Here is a 24,582-nt window from a genome sequence, read left to right as displayed (position 1 = left end):
TTATTCAAGAGCGCGGGAGGAGGCTGACTTGGGGGAAACGCGTACACAATCTCCTCCTTGATTTTGCGGTTCCACTGGAGGAGGCATATGCACATTCGTGCACGTGTGTGTGAATAGTTACAGGACAGCAGCGGGACGGAGTGGGACCGCGCACGGATCTGCTGGAACCAATCGAACTTTGACCGCCTCTGAACACGCGCCTGAGACAGGTTTACAAGGGTGCTGCTTGGAGGTCAGCTCTCATTTTACCCGGGAAGGAAAGCGAGTCCTGAGAGGGGCAGATAACTCGCCCAAGGGCACACCGTTAGGAAGAGGTGCATTCAGCCAGGTGTTCCGAGCGCAGGCCAGTGCTAGGGACGTTTCTCACCTTCGCACACCCATTACACACGTGTGTAACAACCCCCCACCCCCCCGTACACATACACACTATCGGACACTGGCTCCTCGGACAGGAAGGATCCAACACAGCAAGAGGTATTGTACAGTTGTAACAGCGAAGACACGGACACTTGAGAATCTGATCAGTTAGAGCCCTCTCCCCAAGTAATACTCAGACTACTGCATGTGTAATATTGCAAGTGGCGGGGTGGGGGGGACGGGGGCGGAATCGCAGGCCTCCTGGAGCCCGTCCATTTATCAGATGCCAGATTAGGGAGAGATTGTTCTGATTGGAGCTTAGAGAGCACCGTAAAGAGAACCAGACGGACCGGGGAAGAGAAGCAAACAGGGGCGTCCCTCCTCCCTCCCCAACTTCACTGGAGTTTCGCCTGGAAGAAGGGAGGGCCTTGGCAGAAAGTCTTAGTAGAGAGGTGGAGCGACTGGCTTGGGTCCCCTCCCCCATGCCGCTGTGCCCTCCCCCAGCCCCACCTCCCTTGCTCCCTACCCACACTCGACTCGCTGGCGTTGGTGTTCGGTAGCAGAGGGCTCGAAAGGGAGCTGCGAACGCCCAAAGCCTGGACGACGGGAAGGGGCAACGCACAGTGGCTTTTCCTTCACATTTTTCTTTAAGTCGTCAGCTCCCGAGCCTAACGTTTCGATCCCTCCTTTCCCAGTCTCTGCTCCCCACCTCCCAGCTCACTCACTCGCCTTCTCTTCCCCCTCCTCCGCCGTCCTCCCGTCAGCTCTACCAGACCCTCGGCCTCCAGCCCCGCCTCCGCCGCCGAGGGGTTTACCCGCGGCGGAGTGAAATCTGCATAGTGACCGCCTCTGTGGGAGATCATTGGTGCAGCCCCTGCCCATCGCGGCCGATGATTGGTGGGCTGCCCCGCGTTATTTGCATGCCGGTGGCGGCAGAGTACCTAGCCGGTGCGGGCGGCAGGCGCCGCGCAGAAGTTTGCTGAGTGCTTCTTCGCCGGGCGGTTCTGTACTCGCACAGCTCTCGGAGCCGCCTCCTTCTGCTGCCGCCGCCCTGTTCTCTCGGGATTCCTTCTCCGCGGAAGATAGACGCTTTGCTTGAGGGAAGTTGAAGTGGGCTAGGGGGAGTGCCGAGGAGGAGCGGCGGGGGGCCTTTCCAGTGACGGCTTCGAGTCCAGACGCCGGGAGCGTGGGGCTCCGGCCGCCGCGAATCTCGCCCACCTTCCCGCGGCCGCCGGGCGGGCGGGCGGGCAATGCGGCCGCCGAGGCCCGCGGCGCCGAGAGGAAAGAGGGCGCCCCGGAGAGCCTAGAGCTTGTTTCTGCCCACTGGGGGAAGGACGCATGGAGTTGTGAGCACCCCTCGCTCGGCGAGGCCTCCCCGGGCAGGCTCCCCATGGCCGGGACGTACAGCTCCACCTTGAAGACTCTGGAGGACTTGACCTTGGACTCCGGGTATGGGGCCGGGGACTCGTGCCGCTCGCTCAGCCTCTCGTCCTCCAAGTCCAACTCGCAGGCGATCAACTCTTCGGCGCAGCAACACCGCGGGGCGGCCTGGTGGTGCTACTCCGGCTCCATAAACAGCCGCCACAACAGCTGGGACACGGTGAACACGGTGCTGCCCGAGGACCCCGAAGTGGCCGACCTCTTCTCGCGCTGCCCGCGCCTCCCCGAGCTGGAGGAGTTCCCCTGGACCGAGGGAGACGTGGCCCGGGTGCTTCGCAAAGGTGCTGGCGGCCGGCGGCAGCCCCTGTTCTCCGCCGAGGCGGTTAGGCGCCTGGCGGGGCTGCTCCGCCGAGCGCTCATCCGTGTGGCCCGCGAGGCGCAGCGCCTGAGCGTGCTGCACGCCAAGTGCACCCGCTTCGAGGTGCAGAGCGCCGTGCGCCTGGTGCACAGCTGGGCGCTGGCCGAGAGCTGCTCACTGGCCGCCGTCAAGGCGCTGTCCCTGTACAGCATGAGCGCGGGCGACGGGCTGCGCCGGGGCAAGTCGGCGCGCTGCGGCCTCACCTTTTCGGTTGGCCGCTTTTTCCGCTGGATGGTGGACACCCGCATCTCCGTGCGCATCCACGAGTACGCGGCCATCTCGCTCACCGCCTGCATGGAGAATCTGGTGGAGGAGATCCGGGCCAGGGTGCTGGCCAGCCAGAGCCCCGACGGCGGAGGGGCTGGAGGCGGGGAGGTGTCCGCTGAGGCCCTGGAGATGGTCATCAACAATGACGCCGAGCTCTGGGGCGTCCTGCAGCCCTATGAGCATCTCATCTGCGGCAAGAACGCCAATGGTAAGCACGCGGGCCCCCGACCCATGGACGGGGTGGGGGAGAAGTCGGACATGGTTACCCAGGGGATGAATTTCCTAGGACGAAGGAAATTCAAGACCTGAGAGAAAGCTTTCGGTCTACGGGTGGAGGAGTTCATTAAAGGATCTTTCCCGAGATTGTTCTTTCAGCGACTGACTTTTGGAGGGCAAAGTCGTGGTTGATCTTCTACTTTCTGTTCTGCGTCGTGTTGTCGCTACTGGGGGCTGTTCACTGATTGAATCTCTTGACCAAGCCATCCCTGAACCTCTCTTGGCGCGAAGCTTACTGCCCCGTCGCTCTCTGCCTTGCTTGACGGATCTATAGTTGGCATCTCTCCCCAGAGCTGGGCAGATCGACTGTGGTTCTGTCCCGGTTCTCTCCAGTCCAGTAGCAGTAGCCAGAGGGCCCAAACACTTAAGACCTGAGCCTTGGGTAAGTGGGATGGGAGGAAGGGAGCAGGAAGCCCAGGACCTTCGTGCTGCCACCTTGGGCTTTGCTGGATTGAAGCATGCCTTTCAGGCCCTCTCCTGGAAGGTGGAGTGGTACTGGTGGGTTCTTAACACTGTGTGCCCAGAGCGATGGAACCTGGTGACTCCTGAATCCCATTCCCAGAAAGGGAACCACATCCTAGCCCCCAGGGCCTGACTTTCAAAGCTGTCACCAACCAAGTGAGCAGTTGATTAAAACCCCTGTGTTGTATTATATTAAATGCACAACCTTATGGACTTTCCCAAAAGAAACCAAGACCCAGTCAGTAAACCACACTATTGGGAAGAGGAGTGGGGGGATGGGCAATGGCATGGTGTCAAGTCCGGGAAAGAAACCATTAGGTAGTTGCATTTCTCTGAAGGATGACATAGCTTCAGTGCAGAAGGTGGTAGGGAAGCGCTTGACCTTTTCCCTTGAAAGGATACGGTGTGACATACATTCAGCAGTAAACTGCCTACCAGACTCCAACTTCAGGAGTCAGCAAACCATCAGTTATTTGGAATGGTACTTTGGCTAGACATCCTTGCAATCTGATTGTAAGGCCATTTTGGGGGCAACATTCAGTGGCAAGTAAGTTGTCAGTGGAAGAGGCCGTGTGGGTGTTGGAATGCCATAAAGGGAGTCATATTTAAATGTGGTTTAACATAATCATAATAGCTAAAATTTTAAATTAGCACTTAACAATGTGTCAGTCACTGTTCTTAGCACTTTATATGTTAACTTGAGTAATCTGTAGGTACTTATAGTATTATCCCCATTATACAGATGGGGAAACCGAGGTACCCGTCAGTTAAATAATTAACCCAAGATTACACAGATATTAAGTGACAAGGTGGAATTTGAACCCAGGCAGGCTCCAGAGTTCAAGCTTTTAGCCACTAGAGGAGAAGAAGCAGCTTTGTTTTCACTGGTCCAATTTTCAAGGAGAGTACCTGACATCCTAAGGCCTCATTTTGAAGGCAGTCTGTATCTACCAGTGTGGCTGACTTTGACTTTCAAGGGTTTTCTTTTTAATTCTAGCACTGACAAAAGGAGAGGCCTGGAATGGAAGGAAGAGCATACGCCTTTTAATTTTCCTCCTCTTAGGTCAGAGTTGAGGTCAGTCCAGGATCTCAGCTGATAATGTCACAGCTGATAATTGTGTTTACCCTCCAGGTTTGTGGCATCAGCATGAGGAACACAGCCCCAGGAGAGGAAGTGGAGGGCAGGGGGATTTCCATGTGGCTGTCATAGCCCAGGGGGGAAGCGTTCCGAACTTTTGGCTGAGGAGAGGCCCAGACTGAACTCAGAGAAGTGAAGACTCCTGAGGGAAAAAACAAAGGCCTATGACCCTACAAACCAGACTAGAATGAAGGAGGATAATGGGTGACAGAGAAACAAAGCAAAACCAAAACATGCCCTTCATGCAGAACTGGTGCCCCTCAGGTGGAGGAATTTCTCAGTTTTTCTAACTGTAAACTGAGGCAGTTAAGAGCAGCTGCCTCTCCAGGGTCCTCTGAAAATGTAGAGTCATGAGAAATTGCTAGAACACAGGTGTCTTCCACTAAAGGGCTATCCCAAAGGGCCCTAGATTTCTTATCTAAGGTCATCACTCCTTGGGATTTTCTTCACCGGATGGGGTTTTGACCCTATAATTTTACCTCTTCCCTCCCATCCTCCACCCCAAACAATTCTTCTTAAGCCATGCAAGACAGCAGGACTCTATGTGACAGGCAGCACATCTCCGGGATGTTCCGAGCAAACGTGTCCCTCCATACATTCCTTGGTCTCCAGGGAGCTCTCCTGCAAGACAGGTGACCATTCGCTTCCCTTGAGTTACATGGATGCTCATTTTTTATACATGAAAACCTGAGGGTGGCCCCAGTAAACAATAACCAGGCTGATTTATTTTCTTTAGACAAAGTGAAATGAATGTTTAGTAGAGGCACAATGAATTACTTATGCCTCAAAGCTGACTTCAGAAGGAAGCATAAACTGCTTAGGAAAGAAATGGAGAGATCCTAAACCTTTGTTGTACTAAAATAAGCCAAGGCCAGCAAGGTTACCATCTATACAGCTGAAGTCTAAGTGGGAAATGGCTACGCACGGGAGGGAGTGTGCTGGTTCGAAGTCTTGTCCTGCTGGTCTTCCCTTTATAGTATATATTGTTATGCCTGCTAATTATACAGCATGGGCACATGCATTTGAGTCAGCTATATAGGGCCCTTAAACTTTTAATGTCTTCCAACCAGGAATTTAAGACCCCTAATCCATCTAATCCCATCCATTACTCAGAGTCTTGGGCAAATATGGTTTCGCTCAGCCCAAGATGGATGATAAAATTTCTATGGTGTTTATAAAACATGATCTCAGCTTCGTAGAGCAGCAGGAGTTATATATTGCTTGCTCATTTGGTATCTGTGTCCCTGTTTCCAGGGCAATGTCATTAAGTGATGATATCTTCCTTGTGGGAGGTAGAGAAACCACTTTAATAGGGCAATATTTATAAACATGGATCTGGTAGAAAATAGAAACTTCTCTCATCTACTTTCTCTCTCTCTCTCTCTCTCTCTCTCTCTCTCTCTCTCTCTCTCTCTCTCTCATCGTCATACATCAGTTTGATGCTGAGCATCACTTCGGGATTTCTTCTTGGCCATTTTTCTTACTAAGCTTTCATGAATGTCCATGGCATTAGAGAAAATCCCCTTCCATTTGGAGACTCTAGGTTAAATGATGGGATTTTGGTGAGAATATTCCTGCTCCAAAGCAGTAACCAGGATGTACATGAAGGTAGCTCTATCATAATGGTAAGGAGCAAAAACTTTGGAATCACAGTGAGGATTTGAAGCGCACCTCTGCTGTTTATATGAGTGACCTGGGGCATATTTCTTTTTTTTTTTTTTAATTTATTTATTTTGGCTGCATTGGGTCTTCGTTGCTGCGTGCGGGCCCTCTCCAGTTGCGGCGAGTGGGGGCTACTCTTCGTTGGGGTGTGCATGCTTCTCATTGCGGTGGCTTCTCTTGTGGCTGAGCACCGGCTCTAGGCATGTGGACTCGGTAGTTGTGGCTCGCGGGCCCTAGAGCACAGGCTCAGTAGTTCTGGCACACAGGCTTAGTTGCTCCGCAGCATGTGGGATCTTCCCGGACCAGGGCTCAAACCCATGTCCCCTGTATTAACAGGTGGACTCCAAACCACTGTGCCACCAGGGAAGTCCTGTGGGGCATATTTCTTAACCATTCTAAGCCTCAGTTTTGTTATCTGTAAAATGGGGGTTAATAACAGCACCTAATTCTTAAGGTTGATGAGGATTAGGTGAAAGCATAGATTTAAAGATTGTAGCACATAGTAAATGCTTAATAAATAGTTGGCAGTTCATTCAACAAATATTTATTGAGCACTGACCCTGCCTGCACCACAGTTAAAAGTGCTGTGGATTAAATTGGGGGAGGGAGAGGTTCCTCCTCTCATGAAGTTTACAAACAAATGGAGGAGACAAGGAGAAAATGAACAAATAGGGATTTACTTTTAGCAGTAAGTGTTACTAACAACAACAGAAAACAGTAATAGGATAGTGTGACTGGGGCTAATTTAAGTGACAGCCAAGAGGGGCCTCTCTGAAATTTCATAAGTAGTAGGTAATAATATATCAATACTGCTGATGTCTAAGGATCACTCAGCAAAGAAAAAAAAAAAAGTGACTGAGGACCTTTCTGAATTATTCAGTTATTTATCAGCTGAGGCAGAGTCCCAACAATCTCATTTGCAGCCGAGAAATGAAAGGGCTGCATCTACAGCAGGGCTGAAAACTCTTCTAGTTGTAGGATTCATTTAACAGGGAGATTATAGGATGGATTTCCATTGAGATAATCAACTCCAGGAGCAAGGGTTAATTGAGCCGCTAGTTGCTGTTTAATCAGTTTCCACACCTGGGTAGTCTGGGCTGAGGTGGCAGCTTCCCTCCTCTTTGACTGTTTTATTGAAGCCCAGAGAGCTGGTAAAACTGAAACAAAGCAAGCTTTGGAAATGCAAACTTTTTTTTTTTCCTTGAATGCCTGAGAAATGCAAGCCAGCCTTAAGTAGTTAGAAGAACAAGGCGGGGATGTTCTGTTTCCTCCAGGAGGTTTTACCTGCCTCCGTGCAGGCTGAAGGGCCACCTCTCTGTGAATTTCCACAGCACTCAGGGCAGATTCTTGAACTGTTTCCTGTTTGTGTCTCTCCCATCACACTGTGGACTCACAGGCATCACTGTCTCCCCTGTGCCTCGCATGGGGTCTGGCACACAGTAGGGGCTCCGTGAATGGCAGTCAGGCAAATGATTGATCCCACAATACAAAATGTTCAATTCCAGAAACTTCATTCGAAATCCTTCAACCCCCTCAGAAGAACTTGCCCCTGTTTCTACCATGGCAGAGAATTTCAAGTTCTTGATGAATAGAAGCAGCATTTTGGAGTGTACCCAAACCACAGGGACATCATTCAAACTTTTGATCCCCTAATTTTGAGCAGGGTTCCCAAGGTCACCTGTGATAAGTAAAGGTAAATGGGAGGGATTTCAGGTTGGGGGGGGCTTCCTTCAGTGTGCAGTGCCCATAGTGGGCGTTTCACAGCAGAAGTCTGATGGGCAACAGATAGATCCACAGGAAGATTGAGTTGAAAGACAGAGGCACTCAGTTCCCCTAAGAATAGCAATACCAATCCCGCCTTGCCTGCAGAGCTGCCCTAGACGGCAATTTGTTGATGACTATTGCTCAGAAGAGGGTGCATCTGTGTTGCACCCCATCTGCCTCCAATCTGAGGAAGGCACTAAGGCAATCAACTACCGAGACATTCCTGGGTCGCACGGACAACACCTAAGGTTCTAAAGTAAGCCAGATTGTAAAGCAATTATACTCCAATAAAGATAAAATAATAAAATAAGCCAGAGACCCTGGGCTGCGAATCCTCAGGTTGGTCCTTATCCCATTTCCCCATCACTACCTGTCCTTCCCCAAGTAGTGTAGTGGGTGAATGCTTTGGCCTCTGTTTCTACACTTCTACAGCTGTAATAATAGGCGTAACCTTTGCACAGGTCCTTAAACCTTTTTATCTAGGATCTCGCCCGGTGCCCATAAAAATCCATCGATGGGATGCTCTTTCACAGAAGGGTCTCTGGGAGCCCAGGATTCACAGCTTGGTAATGGCCGGGCCGGGACCAAGCCCCATATCGCTCAAGCCCTAGGCCTGTGTTTTTTGTGTGAAGAATCAGGGAAACAAAGGTAATGAGGACCAGGGCAGTATTTTTCCCCTGCCAGTGGAGGCAAGGGTCAGACTCACAGCAGCACCTGCTATACATCTTGCTTGTTAATGTCTGCTGCATCCGGGCTCTTTACATCCATTAGGCCAGAGAATCTTCACAACCAAGCTGAAGACCAGGCATCAAGGCCCAGGTGTGGGTCTTCCTCTGAAGGATGCTGTGATAGGCTGTTTAAATGCTGCTTGCTGACGGTCCCAGAGTGTGTCCTGCAGGTGCCATCGATTTTAAGGAGCCTTTATTGCTGCTCCTGAGGGGCGGGGAACTCTGCCGCCCAGGGAGGGCCTTACAGGTGTCAGCTGCTGAGTGATCAATAAGCTCAGTTGAATGGCAAAGCTGCCACCTGCACCGTGATTGTCTTCTAACGGCGGGGAGAGCTGGCCCGGAGAAGTAGGACACGCAGGAGGAAAGAACCCAAAGGGAGCCCGTGTTTAGGCCACTGGCCTCAGGGCACTCAACTCACTTGCTCTGGAGTTGGCGGAAAAGCATTTATGAAGGGGTCTTTGATTTCCTCAGAGTCCACTACGGTTTCGGCTGAAATCTCAGTGCCAGGAGCACAGGGAGAGAAGGAATCCGCATAGCGAGCACTGAGATGCCCTGGCTTTGAAGTCTGAGTTGGGCCCCAAGTTGCCTTGCTTCTTACAAAGGCCTGGAGCAAGTTGCTTCAAGTCTCCAACTATAAGGTGAGGGGCCGGCTCTTATACACGGGTGGTTGTGCCTGCAGGCATACTCATTGCTCCCAGGATGTCAGAGCTGCCTCTGGGTTGAGCCCTGAGAACATAGCACAGGGTAGGGCTGCCCAGGTGTCATTCCTGGCGCCCTCCCTTTTGAGTTGTGTGATCCTGGGCAAGGTCAGTGCTGTGCCTTAGTTTCTTCCTCTATAACAGGATTTCTCAGCCTGTCACTGTGGCACTTTGGACTGGATAACTTTTGTTGCAGGGCTGTCCTATGCCCTGTAGGATGCTTAGCAGCATCCCAGCCTCCACCCGCTAAATGCCAGTAACACCCTCCCTCCCCCACCTCCAGCTGCCAGTGGTGACCATCAAAAATGTCTCCAGACATTGACAGATGTCCCTTGAGGGGCAAAATCACCCCTGGTTGAGAAACACTGCTCTGTAATAGAACTGAAAAGAGTACCCAACTCGTTGGATGTTTGTGGGATTTACTAAAAGTCTCTGTAAGGGACTTTGCACTGAGCCTGGCACATAAAATATTAATTCTAATCACTGCTATATTTTTGCAAACTTGTGTTGGTTTGCGGCCAGTCATGTTCACTTTTGCCGAAGTGGGCATTTCTAGTGCAGGGGAGGATCGGGACCCAAATCCCAGAGTGATGAGTGTTAGTCACAAGGCTTTCCTTGGTGACTAATAGGTAGGAGGAAGTTACGGGATCTGGAAAAAGCACCTTTGCACCTTGCTCAGTTATGGCTCTGTTGCCCTCAAGATGAAGCAGGCTAGCATTGGGCATTGACATCCGACCCTCCCTCCAAGCTCAAGGCTGACGCTGCCAGGATGATAGTGATGGTGCAAACTCAACGCTCCAGGCCCTGCAAATTCATTCTGCTATGGGACCCTGCCCATCGCCGCTGCCAAGTTCTGAGCCACAGGACAGCAGGTGTTTTGTGTTTTGCTGGCCTGTCATGTAAACATACTTTGTAATCTTGCTTGTTTTAAAAAAGGCCTAAATGGTTTTGCAGCTTTGGCAGTAGGCTTGGAGCAGCTTGCCGAATTGGGAGGAGAAGCTTCAGAAACACAGCCCGAGTAAGCCTGAGGAATGCCATGCCGGCCTCGTTAATCGACTACTTGCTGAGCGCCAGCTACATCCAAGGCCATGGAGGAGGACTGGAATTTTCTTGCCTGTCAAGAAGTTTAGAATCTAGTAGGGAAAGCAAAGCATGTCCATGGATTCTTCCAAGGAAGTTTGGGGTCCCTGCATTCAAATGAGAGGGATGATGCTGAAGCCTCATCTTTCTCACTGCCCATTTAGGGGTGCTTTTCATGAGCTATTTCACTTAATCCTCCCAAGGCCCTCTGTAAGGTAGATATACTGTCTACCCCTTAGATGGGGACCTTGAAGTTCTGGTGACTGGAGAGCTCAAAGGGGAGAGGTGAGCCCTGGCTGGGTGTGAGGGAGGGAGTTGGGGCTGCTTTGTGGAGGGTGTGGCATGTGAGCCAGGGGCACTTGGGCAGGTGGAGCTGGGACAGAGAAGGGAAGGTGGTGCAGAGAGCATGCAGGCTTGCAGGCAGAGGGAGTGGTGTGAGCAAAGACATGGAAGCCAGAGTGTGTGTGTTGGAAAATGGCAAGTGACCCTGTTTGGCTGGAAGGGTTCAGATGCATGATGAGGAGAAGGGCAGATAACACAGTAAAGAGGAAAACTTTCCCACATCTTTTATCCAGATGTTAAGAAGCCTGCCAGAGTGCAGGAAGAGAGTTTTCCAAAACTCATTTTTATAATTCAGAAATGGAGTGTGTCTGCTCCCCAGCGCATCTTAACCACAGCCCCAGACCTCCCATTACCCCTCTTGTTGATTGAAAGATTGACCTCAAAAATGCCCCTGGCCTCTGTCCTAGCAGTACAAGTAACGAAAGAAGACTTTACCCGAGCAAACCTGGGCTGAGAGGGCCTGAAGAGCAAGACTGCCATCACCCCTGCTTCTCCCATGCAATTTGGCTTCTGACTCGGTGTTTCCTGCAGGGCTCCGCACATAGCATTTCAGGCCAAAGCAATCCCAGTATGGAATGAAGGTCGAGGCTGGCACACCCGTTAAATGAGGCTGTTGGACTGACTCTTGCCAAGGCAGAATCCTCAAACACAGAGGCAGAGAGGGACAGAAAACAGGATAAGAGGGTCCCAGAACTTTGGTTATGAGTCTGGCTTGATCTCTTCAGTTTACAGTTTATCATTTTGGAAAATAACAGCTCAATTCTCAAAGAGGTTTAGTCACCTTCTAATTCTTGCTAAAGTTGTTTCCAGAGCATTGATAATAAAGATTTCAATCATCATGTTAAATGTTTGATATTGCGGAACCACCTTATAGCTCAGTGCCATCTGGAATGGACTCCCTAGGGTCCAGCTGAATTCCGCTGGCCGTAATGAAATGTGATAGGTCATCAATGGCTTAGCCGATAACTCAGGTATTAGACCTTTTCCTGACCCCAGTGTTATAAAGGAATTTGTCGCTTGGAAAAGAGAAACCTCATGAACATTTTACAAAAGTACATATATAGTTATTTATGGTTAATGGTTTGGGACCCATCATTCGCTTTCTAAAAGTGAGCTGGGTGGGGGTTTGGGAGGGGGGTGGTCAGGCCCATGATGGAAAAATCACACAGGAAAGCTGAATTTGGAAGTATCAGAGATAAAAGTTTAGGAGTGGGGAGAGATTAAAGGGGAACACAAAGAGGGTGAAACAGGTCTTTCAGTGCATGAAAATCATCCCTAAAATTGAGGCCAAGTTTTGTTGAAATTTTAAAACTTTTTTTTTTTAGTCTATACCTTTTAAGATATGAAAAGCAATATTTGCTGTGAGGAGAGCTGTTCATAAACACAAGCCGAGGTTCACGGACCAAGCAAGTATATGTGCACAAGTGTCTGGGACAGTCCAGTTCAGAGAGTGAAGGATGTGGATCCAGAAGATTCTGGGCTGGAGCTTGGCCTCTCCGTGACCTGGAGTGAATCACTCCCTCTTCTTGGCTGTTTGTTACTTTATCTGTGGTGTGAAGAGGTTGGACTAGATTCTCCAATGGCCCTTCTGTCTCTGATAATGTTTCCAGACCCCACATGGACACTGTGAAATCACTTTCCTAAGGTCGAGCCCTGTAATTATTACCCTTGGGAAAGAAGCAGCCCAGGATGGAGCTGGCCGCGCTCTTGGAAGATGGTCCAGGTAGTGGGACTAAATGCCATCCTTTTTATATTGGGATTCACTATGATTACTTAGAGTTTTTTCTTCCCCCACTTGCCTCAGAAGGATGAGTTCTGTCTACTCTTGGCCAGCCCACCCCACCAGCACTCAGCAGCTGTGTCCAGGTCCTGGCAGGCCTGCTTGGTGGTGAGATTGGCCCCGAGGTGACTTCATGCAGCCGGTGTTTGCAGCCCGCCTATCTGACCTCGGATATTTATAGCAGGGAGCAGCTAGAAAAAAAAAAAAAATTAAATATGCTACACCCTTCTGTATACTATGTGGGACAGACAGACATTGTGAGGAATTTAGAAGGCAGGGCAGTATAATCCAGCAAGATATTTTTAAATGCTCTTTGTTGCAGTTGGCAGGGCCGATTCTTCAAAGGCAGGGAAAGTGAGAGTAAGTGAAAATGACAGGCTGCCAGGAATTCCAAGGCTGAGACGGGGAGCTCAGCACCCCAAGGGGTACGGGTTCTGAACCCCGATTTATTTCAGTCACAGAGTCTGAGCAGGGCTTGGGGTGGTCCCCGCCAGAGATGGGTGAGTGGGGCAGCTTGTCCCTCTTCCCCACCAGCCCGTCCACTCTACAAACCCCCAAGTTGAAGATTATAAAATGTTCAGGAGAAAGCAGAACACGTGGCCAAAAAAGAGTGGCTTCTGTGGAAACCAGAGGCCTGGTGCTGCTTCTTTAACTCATCTCAGCAGCTGGGTAAATCACGTTGTATGTGGGGACACCATTTGGAAGCCAGTTGCTTGCAGCTGTTTTTCTGGATGTAATCTTTCCAGGAGGAGCGGGGCAGGCCAGGACTATGCTGAGACCCAATTCAGTAGCAGGTGAGAGGGCCTCTGGGGTAGAGCTGCCTCTGCAAAGGCATTACAGGGACCCCCACCTGTCCAGTGGATGCTTGTAAAGTATCCTGGGTTTTCTACCATGTTGGTCTTGGAGGAGACAGACGGTGGTTACGGTGGGAGGATCTGGGATTAGGATCCAGGGAGAGGCTAAAAGTTTTGGCTACCTCTGCTCTTTTATTCAGCATATATTTGTTGAGGACTTACTGTGCATGGTGATAGAATAGATGAATATGAGAGACACAAAGGAGGGGAGGGTGTAGGCCCAGTGGATCATGAGGAAGGGTAAGACCTGCTGGAGGAGTCACAGTGAGGCCAGGCAGGCTGGGGAAGACAGCTCCGGACAGAGGGAGCAAGTGCACATTGGGTCCAAGGAGACTGGCGGGGCAAGTGAGGGGGAGCAGGGCGCGTAGTAGGAGATGCAATTGGAGAGGGAAGGGAGGGGTGGGTAGTCAAGTAGGGCCTTGTAGGCCACTGTGTGGCACCTCGGCTTTCAATTCTGAGTCTGCTGGGAGTCACTGGAGGGGCCTAGGCCCAGGAATGATGTGATCGGATTTGCATTTTAACAATCTCTGCCCTGTTGGAAATGAACAGTAGTCTCAAGCATGGAAGGAAGCAGCACGACTGCTCGGGACGTCTTTGCAGTAATCCAGGTGAGAGAGGATGGTGGCTTGGGTGTCAGTTGAAGAGGTTATGGATGTATTTTGAAGTTCAAGCCAACGGGACTTGCCAACAGCTTAGATGTGAGGGATGAGAGAGGAATCCATGTGACGAGGTTTATGGTCTGAGCAACTGAAAGGAGGGATTGGCCATTGATTGAAAGGGGAACAGCTATGTATGGAAGATGGAGGGCTGAGCCAGCGATCTGAGTGTGGTTTTGGTTGCTTGTCTCAAACTTTGTTAGAGAGAGATTGAGCAGGAGGGTGGCCTCCAGATCTTCTTAACTGGGAGGAAAGGCCTCCCTCCTTAATCACATGATGGATTGAAACATTGCCCTCCTTTGCCTTTCCCAATGGTAGGTGCCACACAGCAGGGCTGGATAGGGCCTCAGGCAGTGGAGATTTAATTTTCAGTCTTATAGTTCTTTGGTTGATGGCCTTAAGAGCCCCTCTAAATTTTGCCTTCTAGCTTCTTCATAGACAACCAGCAGCCTTTAATGAAGATCATCAAATCCAGTTTCCCGTCATTAGCGTGGGGTCTGTTTAATTAGTTCCAGTTGTTCTGTGGATTGCTGAGACTTCGTGCATGTGTCCTTCAGGTCTGGGAAAGCGATTCTCCATTTCCGGACAGCTTTGGATTCCTGGAAGTCAAGTCTGGGCCAGAAATTTAGCCAGAAAGAGAACCGTCTTGGGTGCTTTGAGAGGGCACAGAGGCCTGGAGGAGTCTCAGAAAGGCATTGGGAGGCTCCAGGTGCCTGTGAAATAGTTTGACCTCTGCTCCTCAGGTAGCACAGGTGGCTAAGAGATGGAATTTGAGAGTCGCCCCTCCTGACTGAGGTCTCTGAACCTCAGTTTTCCTCTTCTGTTTAATGGGTATACCATGGTTCCAAACTTAGAGTTGTTTCAGGGGCTCTGAACCCTGGATTCACATTAGAATCACCTGGAGAGCTTAAAAAAATTTTTAAAAAAAAGTGTGTGTGTGTCTTAAGTCCCCACCTCCAGAAATTCTGATATAAATTATCTGGAGTAGGGCGCAGATCATGTGGGTAGAGTTCTTGGGAGCGTCTGGTGCTCATTGAGCACTGAGACATTAGCTGTTATTCGTGGTAAGAGAATCATTGTTCTGGAGCATTCATGTGTGCCCCACCCAGGATGGCGACTTTCCTTCACTTCATAGCCATGCTTGCTCCTCTGGTGGGATTACCAAAGAACAACCAAGAGAAGCTTGAACTGTTAGATTTGCATGAAAAGGGCAAAGTTAGATCTAGAATGGCAGTGGCACCATGTAATAATGTTACTTATCCCGCTGCTAAATGAGGGATATTAACTGCATCTTAAAGAGGAGGAAACCAAGGCTCAGAGAGGTTCAGTCACTTGCTCAAGGTCATACAGCTAATGAGAGGTGGAGATTATAATTAAACCCAGGCAACCTTACTCTGGATTCTCCACTCAACCACATCCTGTTCCCTTCCTACCCAGAGAAGCCAGCTGTGATCCCCAGTACATACCTGCCATGTGTTGAGCCTTTACAAAGTTCCAGCCCTATGCTATGTGCTTCATGTGTATATCATCGCGTAATCTCTATAATTACCCAATGAGGTATGTATTCTTCTTAATCTCATTTGACAACTGAAGAGACTGAGGCTCAGAGAGGTCAAGGTAGCATAGCTGGTAAATGACACAGCGGATTCAAACCAAGGTCTGTTGGGCACCATTCCTCACTTGCCATGCTGCCTCTGTCCTCCCCTACTTCTGTCCTCGGCAGTTGCCTGGATGGGGATGAAACACATGCAGTGATTTCCTGAGCAAAGAAATGAATGGGTTGGTCCAAGAGGGTGAGAGGAAAAGCATCCCTCGCAGCTTCTGAACAACCGAGCCATTTAGGTGCCTTAAAATAGTAACATTTCTCAGAGGGGTGGCCAACCTGACAGGCCTAAGGGCTGTGGTGTAGGTATTTGTTTCTTTGCGAGTTTAAAGCTATACTCTGCGAAGCACGTTGCTTCTGTTCTATTGCTGTGAATGAAATAACCTCTGAGAGATTGTGTGGGCTGCTTAAAATAGTTTCAGAGAAAGAGCGTTTGGAAGCTGTTAGCTTCTTGAGTCTATTCCCTCCTGATTTATGACACCTTAGAGAATGCTGGACTTCTTCTTGTTTACCTTCTGGTTTTTTCTTTCCACCATATTTCAGTCCTTGTGTCATCATAAGCTGAAGGAATTTGTCACCTGAAAAAGTGACAGCCTTTCCTAAGTAATTTAATCAAGGACTTTCTACGCATTTCATTTTTTTTCTTTTAAAAGGAAAAAAAAATGAGGCGAGGCCATTTGTTTTGGAATCTGTCATTTCTCTCTTCCAGCTGCAGAGGTTCCAAAATCACAGCGATGGTGTTTGCTCTGGGGCAGGAATAATTTACTTTATTCCTTCACACTAAGGCCTGCCCTGGGAAGCAGCGTTTTCTTACAGCCTTCCTGGAGTGGGAGCCCAAGACACGTGACATACTGTGAGTGAGAGAAACTGCTCTATTCAACACGGCAGACACTAGCCTTGTGAGGCTACTGAAATTTAATAAAAATTCAATAAGGTTAAAACGTCAGTTCCTGGGTTGCACATGTGACGTTTCTAGTGCTCACTCATCATGGGAGGCTGGTGGCTACCAGATTGGACAAGGCAGATATGGACCATCTCCATCATTGCAGACAGTTCCATGGGACGCTTGGCCACTAGAGTGAGTCATCGGTTGGTCACTTGGGGCCAGCTTTCTGGGTTTTCAGAGGTCTCAAAATTTTAACCATTCTCTAGCCTCTCTGAAGCCCTCTGTGCAGAAACGAGAAGATTCATGGATGTGGAGATTAAGGCCATTGATTTGTGTGGCTCTAACCTCTGGACCCTTGACACGAGGTCAGGTTTTATGATTTCCAAGCTGCATGGCCTGGAGCAAATCAGCCTCTGAAGTTGTCCCTTATCAGTGAGATGGTGATCTAAAAGTAAATGGTGATCTAAAATCCCTCACAGGGATTTTGTGAGGGTTAAACAAAATGACAAAATATGTATAAAACACTTAGCAGGGCTCCCCTGGTGGCGCAGTGGTTGAGAGTCCGCCTGCCGATGCAGGGGACGTGGGTTCGTGCCCCGGTCCGGGAAGATCCCACATGCCGCGGAGCGGCTGGGCCGGTGAGTCATGGCCGCTGAGCCTGCACGTCCGGAGCCTGTGCTCCGCAACGGGAGAGGCCACAACAGTGAGAGGCCCGCGTACTGCAAAAACAAACAAACAAACAAAAAAAACACTTAGCAGAATGCTTGACACATAGTAACAACTTACATGTGTTACAGAGTTTTTCATGGGTTTTCTCATCTGAGCCAGGCAGTAATCCTCCGGAGGTAGATATTGTTGCCATTTTTAAGACAATGAAACAGGCTTGGGGGAAAGCTATTGCTACTGTCTCTGCTGCTGCTCCTACTAAGGGTAGTAGGACTTGAACTTGAATTCTGCTTTTTTCCACCAAGGCTCTTCTTTCCTCCTGGGCTGGTTGGATGACCCCTTGTCATAAAGTCAGAGGATGTTTGTTTGAACTAGAAGCTCTTCTGAGCTCACTTTCATTCAGGAACTGCCTATTCCTCCCACCATTTGAGGGGAACTCTTTTCAGAGGTGTTTTGCCTAAAGCCAGCCTGCCACGTCCACTTGGAGAGCGGCCACCAAGAGAGCTCCTGCCAGCATCTGTGGCTCCTTGGAACTTGAAATTTACCCAAGAGATTAAGGTTTTTAGTGCTTCACATGCCCTGTGGTCCTTTTGCATCCTTTGCTGTGAGGACTGAGCCTAAGAGAACTCTCAGTGGAATCCTGGCAGAGGATGGCTTTAAAAGGAGTATCCCTTGCGAAGAGTAGGACCAAAGAGGCCTTGCTGATGTGATGGGTAGAGGGACCTGAGAGGATGTTTGCTCACACCTGGGGCTTGGGTTCAAACCCTGACTCCACTACTCACTTGCCCAGATCATACAGCTAGTTATTTAACCTTTCTGTGCCTCAATTTTCCCATCTGTAAAATGGGGACAATATGAGAGCTTACCGGGTATGGTGGTTGTGAGGATTAAGTGCAAAATAAAGCCCTTAGCCTAGTGCCTGGCACATGGCAACCACCAGGAGCATGCCAGTTGCTTCCAGGCAATGGCATTTGGTGCACTTTCACTTTTAGGTGCTGTTTGCATTTTCTACTTGAGGATGTACAATGTTAGCTGTCTAGTCAGAAGTGGTCTTTAAGTGAATGTTAACTCTTTAAATGAATGTCTAAGTTACATTTGTATATCATGGGCCTCTACTTGGTCTTATTTTTCTTTTTTCCTTTCCTTCCTTCCTTCTTTCTCTCTTGACGATGGTGGGGGTGAAAAGCGTGACTGTGCAGTTGTTATTTCAGTACCTCACCTGGTAACCACCAGCCTGCTTCCCTCCTGCTGGCTTGGGCTGTGCAACCAGCACCACCAGTCAAACAGTATAATCAGACAGAGTCGGATTATTTCTATAGGATTAATTTGTGGTATGAAATGCCCAGGTAGTTATGCAATTGCCACTCATTTGCCCACATCCAGAATGTGCTAAATCTGCCACTTGTAATGAAATCCAAATGGCTTGGAAGCATGTGTAGGGAATTTTGAGTAATTTTCATCACAGTTGTTACAAGAGATGGGTTTAAATCCGGGGAATCCAAATGCTACTTAGCAATGGTGATGTCCCTGCTTTCCTTCTGTTCATGGTTCTACTGAAGGAGGCACGACCCTCAATGAGATGCTTCCAAGGAAAGAAGGACAAGGGCCAGGATATTACATCATCGTGTTGACATTTGTGTAGCATGGGCCCCACCATGGGCCCTCCCAGGCTGACCAAATGCTTGTCCTTTGTGAGGCTTCCCTGGCACTGACAGATCACCCGTGGTTAAAGGGTAACTTGGACTCCTCTTGGCAAATAGTTGCCTTGTTAGTTACTGTGCTGTGGTCTCTTCCATTAGCACTGGGGCCCCTCAAACCTCTAAAGAACCCTGTGTGTGTGTGTGTGTGTGTGTGTGTGTGTGTGTGTGTGTGTGCATGTGCATGTGTGTACATGTAGGACGAGTCCACACATCTCCCTCTCCTTCCTAAAATACAGGAACCCCTTAAATCAGTCATTTCCAGGCCTGGCTCATTGCTGAAACACTTTAAAAAATCATACTCCGGGATCTACCTTGGATGTATTAAGTAAGCACCTCTAAAAGGGGGGCCAGAATGTCTGTTTTTAAAATGTTCCTCAGGTGATTCACATTTGTGAATCCCATCCTCTATCACTTGGATTTGGGTTTTGCCTTCGGGGCTCCTTTGAGGGTGTGCACTGGGCAAAGGTCCCCTTAGAGGTGGCATGTGAGGCTGGTCTGTGAAGTTCTTCTCTGTGAGCGGTGGGACTGCCTAGGGTCACTTCAGGAGGAGGTGAGGATGAGTGTTGCCTTGGAGAAGATAAAGGTAGCCAGCCTCTGCTGGATACTATCTTGTTTAATCCTCTCAACCAGACTGTGAGGTGGTGGAGATGAGAGCACAGGCTGGTACTTATTGAGTGCAGACTATGAGATAGGACAAGATTCTAAGTGATTTGCATGGATTATCTTATGGCATCCCCACAACAGCCTAGGAGGTGTATGTACTATTATTTATTCCCACTTTACAGATAAGGAAACTGAGGCCTGGAGACAGTTTAAATGACTTGTCCAAGGTCACACACAGCATGGGACAGAACTGGGGTTTGAGGTTAGTGTGATCAGACTTCAAAGCCTATGACTTACATTTCTGGAAGCTGGCTAGAGTTTTAATCATGTGAAATCCTCAGGTTATTGCAAGTGCACCAAATAAGAACCTTGTAAGTAGAATGTCAGAGTTTTTCCAGAAGGATCCTCTGTGCCCTTTCTTTAAGACACTGTCCTTTGGCATTTCCAGCCGTGGTTTTCAGAGCCTGGTCATTTCCCCACAAGGCCCAGGCCCCTGACCGAGACCAGCAGCCAGCCAGTTTTGCTGCTCTTTGTTGAGGATGGCTATATTTTCTTTTTCTTTTCTTTTTTTTTTTTTTGCCCTACGCGGGCCTCTCACTGCTGTGGCGTCTCCCGTTGTGGAGCACAGGCTCCGGACGCACAGGCTCAGCGGCCATGGCTCACGGGCCCAGCCGCTCCGAGGCATGTGGGATCTTCCCGGACCAGGGCACGAACCCGTGTCTCCTGCATCGGCAGACGGACTCCCAACCGCCGCGCCACCAGGGGAGCCCGAGGACGGCTGTATTCTCCTCTGCTGTTCCTCCTTCTCACTCGCTTCCTTCTTCTCTACTCAGCCCTTGCACGCAGCTCTTCTGGGACAAAGACCTCGGGTCAGGGCCTTCCTCAATAAATAAATAGATCAGGTTGTGGGAGTGCCATACTCACCACCCAGATGCAAACTCAGCACAGGCCTCTTCTGAGCCAGCACCCGTCCTATTCACTCGTACTCAGATGGTTGTCCTCCTCTGTAGACTGAGAGGCGTACAGCTTTGTGATTGAGGGTTTGGATGTGCAGCCGGACTGTCTGGATTCAAATCCTGGAGCCACTGCTCCCTTGACAAATTGCTTCTCATCTCCGTGCCTCAGTTTACTTGTCTGTAAAATGGAAATAATACCACCTACCTCATATGGTAGTTGTAGCGATTAAAGGAATTTACCTTCTAAAATGCCTGAAACAGTGCCTGGCATGTAAGTGTTCACTATGTTAGCCATTATGATGATGATGACGACTATCTGGGGTGGGAGGTCTTTGGTGACCCTTCCCATAGTGTGACGGGGGAGCCCACTCATACGTGAACACGTCTTGAGTGTTATAGTGGAAAGATCAAGGGCTTTGGAGACAAACCTGGGTTTAATCCCAGATAAGCTGATTTTTTTTTTTTTAATGTGAAGCCCCTCTCCCTGTTTGTTCTATTTTATTTAACGTATAAAGTAGGGATGACAGTAGCTGCCTTGTGCTGTTGTAAAGGTGAAATGCAAAAATGTAAACGAAACTTCAGCTGGCAGTGAATGGATAGGAGGAAAAATAGGAGCTTGAATGAACCTTAGCAACATAATACACGAAAATAAAAATCAGCCTCAGAAGATTAGATACAACATGGTACAATTTTTACAAAGTTAAATTTTTAAAATGTACTGAAACACTTCATCACAGCCACAGTAAATACCGTGTAAAGGCGAAAGTGAAGGTTGGTAAACGCGGGTGATGGGACGATGGTCACGTTGTGTCGGAAGAAGGAAAGGGATGAACTGAGGTGTGCGGGGCAGAGATGGTTTGCGAGGCTCTAGCTTTTGTTTTGGAGGTTAGTTCACATTATTATACCTCACCAAAAATGGTCATGAACCAAGGATTATGATACACTCAATTTGTGTGCCTGAGGCTACAAAATTAGTGGATTCTCAATAGGGGGCCATAGGCCACCATTAATACCTCCTGAGATTGCCTGTCATCTGTCAAAATACCCTGAAAACCACGCTTTTCCACCTCCAGCCACAGCGGCTTCCACATGAGAACACAGAACAGTGGGGATATTTAAGCTGCCTTATTTCTTGGGTTTATGCAGGTCTTGGGCATGAGCTCCTGTGTGTGTGTAAAGTAGCTGGACAAAGACAGGGTTGTTTCTGCCCTTGCTGTGCTAGATATAGAGGCTTTCACTGGAATCACTTGAGCACTCACGGCCAGGATTTTTGCTTTCCGAGGGAAGGAGATGTTTGGGCTGGACCTGATGGTATTTGCCTTGGTATGATCTGAGACCTCTCTGCTTCCATTGCCACCACCAAGCATCATGACCTTTGCCGGTGGCTTTTCTGTACCTGATGCTCCTACCCTTAAGGGAGAGGGGAAGGAAGTGTGGGGGCGGCTCATGAGACACCCCAGAGGTGTGCTTGTAGGTCCCTGGCCTCTGGGCATAAATGATCCTCATGTCTTACCCCTCTCCTCTGAATCTGAGAAAGTAGAGGAGATAAGAGCATAGGTTTTGGAGGTAAGGAAACCTGGTTTCAATTTTGGGATCTTCACTGTGTGATTTGAGGTAGAAGCATTATTTGTTTTCCTAATTTTAAATTAAGGTGCATGAAGGGTAGAACCTGAAGTGTACAACTTGATGAAATCTTCGCCAGGCATATACCTGTGTGACCCATCCGGGTCAAGACCAAGATTTAAAACGCTCCCGCCCCAGGAGATGCCTCATGGCCCTTCCCCGTCAGTTTCCATTCCCTTCCCCAAGTAACCATTATTCTGACTTTTGTCACCATCCATGAGTTTTACCTGTTGTTGAACTTCTGGGGGGTGGGTACCTTATCAAACCTTTCTGAGCCCTAGCTCAGTTTCTTTATTTTTAAAAGTGAAATTGTAGTTCTTGTGTTATAGCTTTGAATTGAGAGAATCAAATGAAGCAACACGTGTAGAGCCAATAGTAGAACATTTGTAAAACAGTCAACAGTCAGGTGGAGGGACTTCCCTGGTGGTCCAGTGGCTAAGACTCCGCACTCCTGACACAGGGGGTCCGGGTTCAATCCCTGGTCAGGGAACTAGATCCCACGTGCTGCAACTAAGAGTTCTCATGCCTCAACTAAAGATTCTGCATGCTGCAACTAAGACCAAACGCAGCCAAATAAATATTAAAAAAAAAAAAAAAATGTCAGGTGGAGCTGGTGATTGTTGGTTATTGCGTGGTTGACTTAAGTGTTCATCTGTTCCTTACCCGGGGACGCAGGCCCTTCCCTCGGTTCTCACTGCAATTCCCATGCTTCTGGTGCCCTCTGCACCCATCCACGCCCTGGGACCCCCCGAACACACTTCTGAGATTGTGCCCTCTGTGGCTTTCAGGGTTTCATACTGAAACCAGTTCTCGCTTAATAAGGCAGAGGAAATGGGCAGGAAAGCGGAGTTCTGCTGCTTCTGCCTCTTTCAAAGAGGGTCTGTTTGCTCTATTAGCAAAATCAACAGAGGCGTTGCTGGTGAGGACTGAGCTGGACGGACTTCCCTGGGTCCCCGGATGCTGGCTTGCCCAAGTGCCCGGAGTCGGTCATTGGTGAGGTTTGAGGAACAAGACGGGGAGCTACCTCTTCCCCCTCGTCCTTAAAAAAACAAAAACAAAAAACCCCAAACAATCTACCCCTGTGATTGCCTGAAATTCTACAAGTAAGATTTAATTCCTTAGGTCAAGGCTGGGGGGCATGGAGGGAAGCACAGGTGTCCTGGTCTGGGGGGTGGGGGGCATGCTTTAATGAGGTATGATTCCATTTGATCTTAACCTGAATGGTTTTATTGTGTCATTTCCTGGGGGGAGGTCTTTATGAAGGAGGAGGGTTAAAACTGTGCCATCGGTGGTGGGCAGTGACGACACAAGAGGCAAAGAGAGGTTACAAAGGCTAATTCCCTGTATTTGTGGCGTGGTCTAGGTCATTCTGCCCACAGGACCCTCTACACACATTTACAGAACACCTAAGCCACGTCAAGCGTTGTGTCAGAAGACGGGTGAAAAGTTACAGTCCCTGCCCTTCAGGGAGCAGCTTCTAGTTGGGGATCAAAAATTAAAGAGACGTTTGTAACGCAGTCTGTTATGTGCTGTACTTGGAAGACCCCAGCCCCTAAACCAGACTGGGGGCACAGGGTTGCTGCAGTGCTAGAGATGGTGTCATTTGGGTTGAGATCTGAACGATAAATAGAAGTCAGCCCTCAGACATCTAAAACTCGTGACCCACATCAGTGTATCCTTGGGACTCTCAGGAAATACATTTTCAAGGATAACTTCTGCCCACCTGATAAATTTGATTTTATTTTTACTAAACTGTTTGACTCTTTTGCTAGTAGCAAAACTGTTGATTTTTTTCCCCCCAGCAACCTTGTAGCCCCTCTGTCCTGTGCAATGGAATTTTGAATCCATGGATCTTCTGATTCTGCAAAAGATTTTCATTTTCCTGCAAGGTGGGTGAGAGAGGCTGGGTGGGGAGATCCATTTATAAACTGAAGACTTTATTAGTAAGATTTTATGAGTAAGAGAGTAACCCTGCCACAGAACCAGAAGAGAGATGTGTTTGTTATGGAAGAAGATACCCACTTGGCATCCCTCAAGTGGCCAGTCCTTGCGAATGGGGCCAGCACGCCAAATTTCTCCAGTTACCATGGGACCCAGACTTAGACAGGAAATCATGGCAGGATGGGAAAGAGTCCAAAATACACACGGCGGGTCTACAGGCTGCAGTTAGAGAAGAGAGCCAGAGAACAATCAATCTATTTTCCTGAACGAGTACTGCAAAATCAAATGGGGCTGTTTTTCCAAGACTCCTTACATTTTATGGACCTGATTTTCAAGCTTTAATTTTTTCCACATTAAGCAATACTTGGGTTCTTTGAAGTGACCCTTCTGTCTGCTCGTGGTGAGCACTTCTTAGGCTTGTTTTGTGTGGTTTTTAAAGCTCCCAAACTGAAAAAGAACCAGTGTCCTTTTGGTCTGGGGGGTGGGGGGGGGCTTTTTCTCCAGCACCTGGAAGGAATATCTTTTTGGTTTTACCACGGCTGTCTCTTTCCTGCGAGCAGCCCACTGGAAACCCAGCCCTCACTCATTTTATGGGATGTGCCAGTGGAAAATAGGAGGGGTCCGCCGTAAGGCAGCACTCCCCGCGGCTGGGCTTCTTGGCAATCAGTGCTGCCAAGTCCAGCAACTGAAGTTTCTCATTCATAAAGAAGCACATTTTCATCCTGCCCGTGAAGTCGTTCAA

At 49.0% G+C, this 24,582-nt stretch overlaps 1 protein-coding gene across 3 annotated transcripts in view; it reads left to right on the top strand.

The window, feature by feature from the left end:
• Window positions 1–1,327: 1,327 nt before the first annotated feature.
• ABTB2 (ankyrin repeat and BTB domain containing 2) overlaps window positions 1,328–24,582 on the top strand; it is a 181,058-nt gene continuing 157,803 nt past the window's right edge. For 2 of the 3 annotated variants that reach the window (XM_029206940.1, XM_029206941.1), the window contains exon 1: window positions 1,349–2,630. In XM_029206940.1, coding sequence (XP_029062773.1) covers window positions 1,748–2,630 — 883 coding nt within the window. In that variant the 5' untranslated portion in view covers window positions 1,349–1,747. Of the gene's footprint in view, window positions 2,631–24,582 lie in introns of all 3 variants that reach the window. The other variant, XM_029206939.1, reaches the window with a different exon arrangement.

Source organism: Monodon monoceros, unplaced genomic scaffold (assembly GCF_005190385.1).
Source record: "Monodon monoceros isolate NGI ecotype Baffin Bay Population unplaced genomic scaffold, NGI_Narwhal_1 Super_Scaffold_7, whole genome shotgun sequence".
NCBI classification, from domain to species: domain Eukaryota; kingdom Metazoa; phylum Chordata; class Mammalia; order Artiodactyla; family Monodontidae; genus Monodon; species Monodon monoceros.
This window is presented reverse-complemented; position numbering and strand designations above follow the sequence as displayed.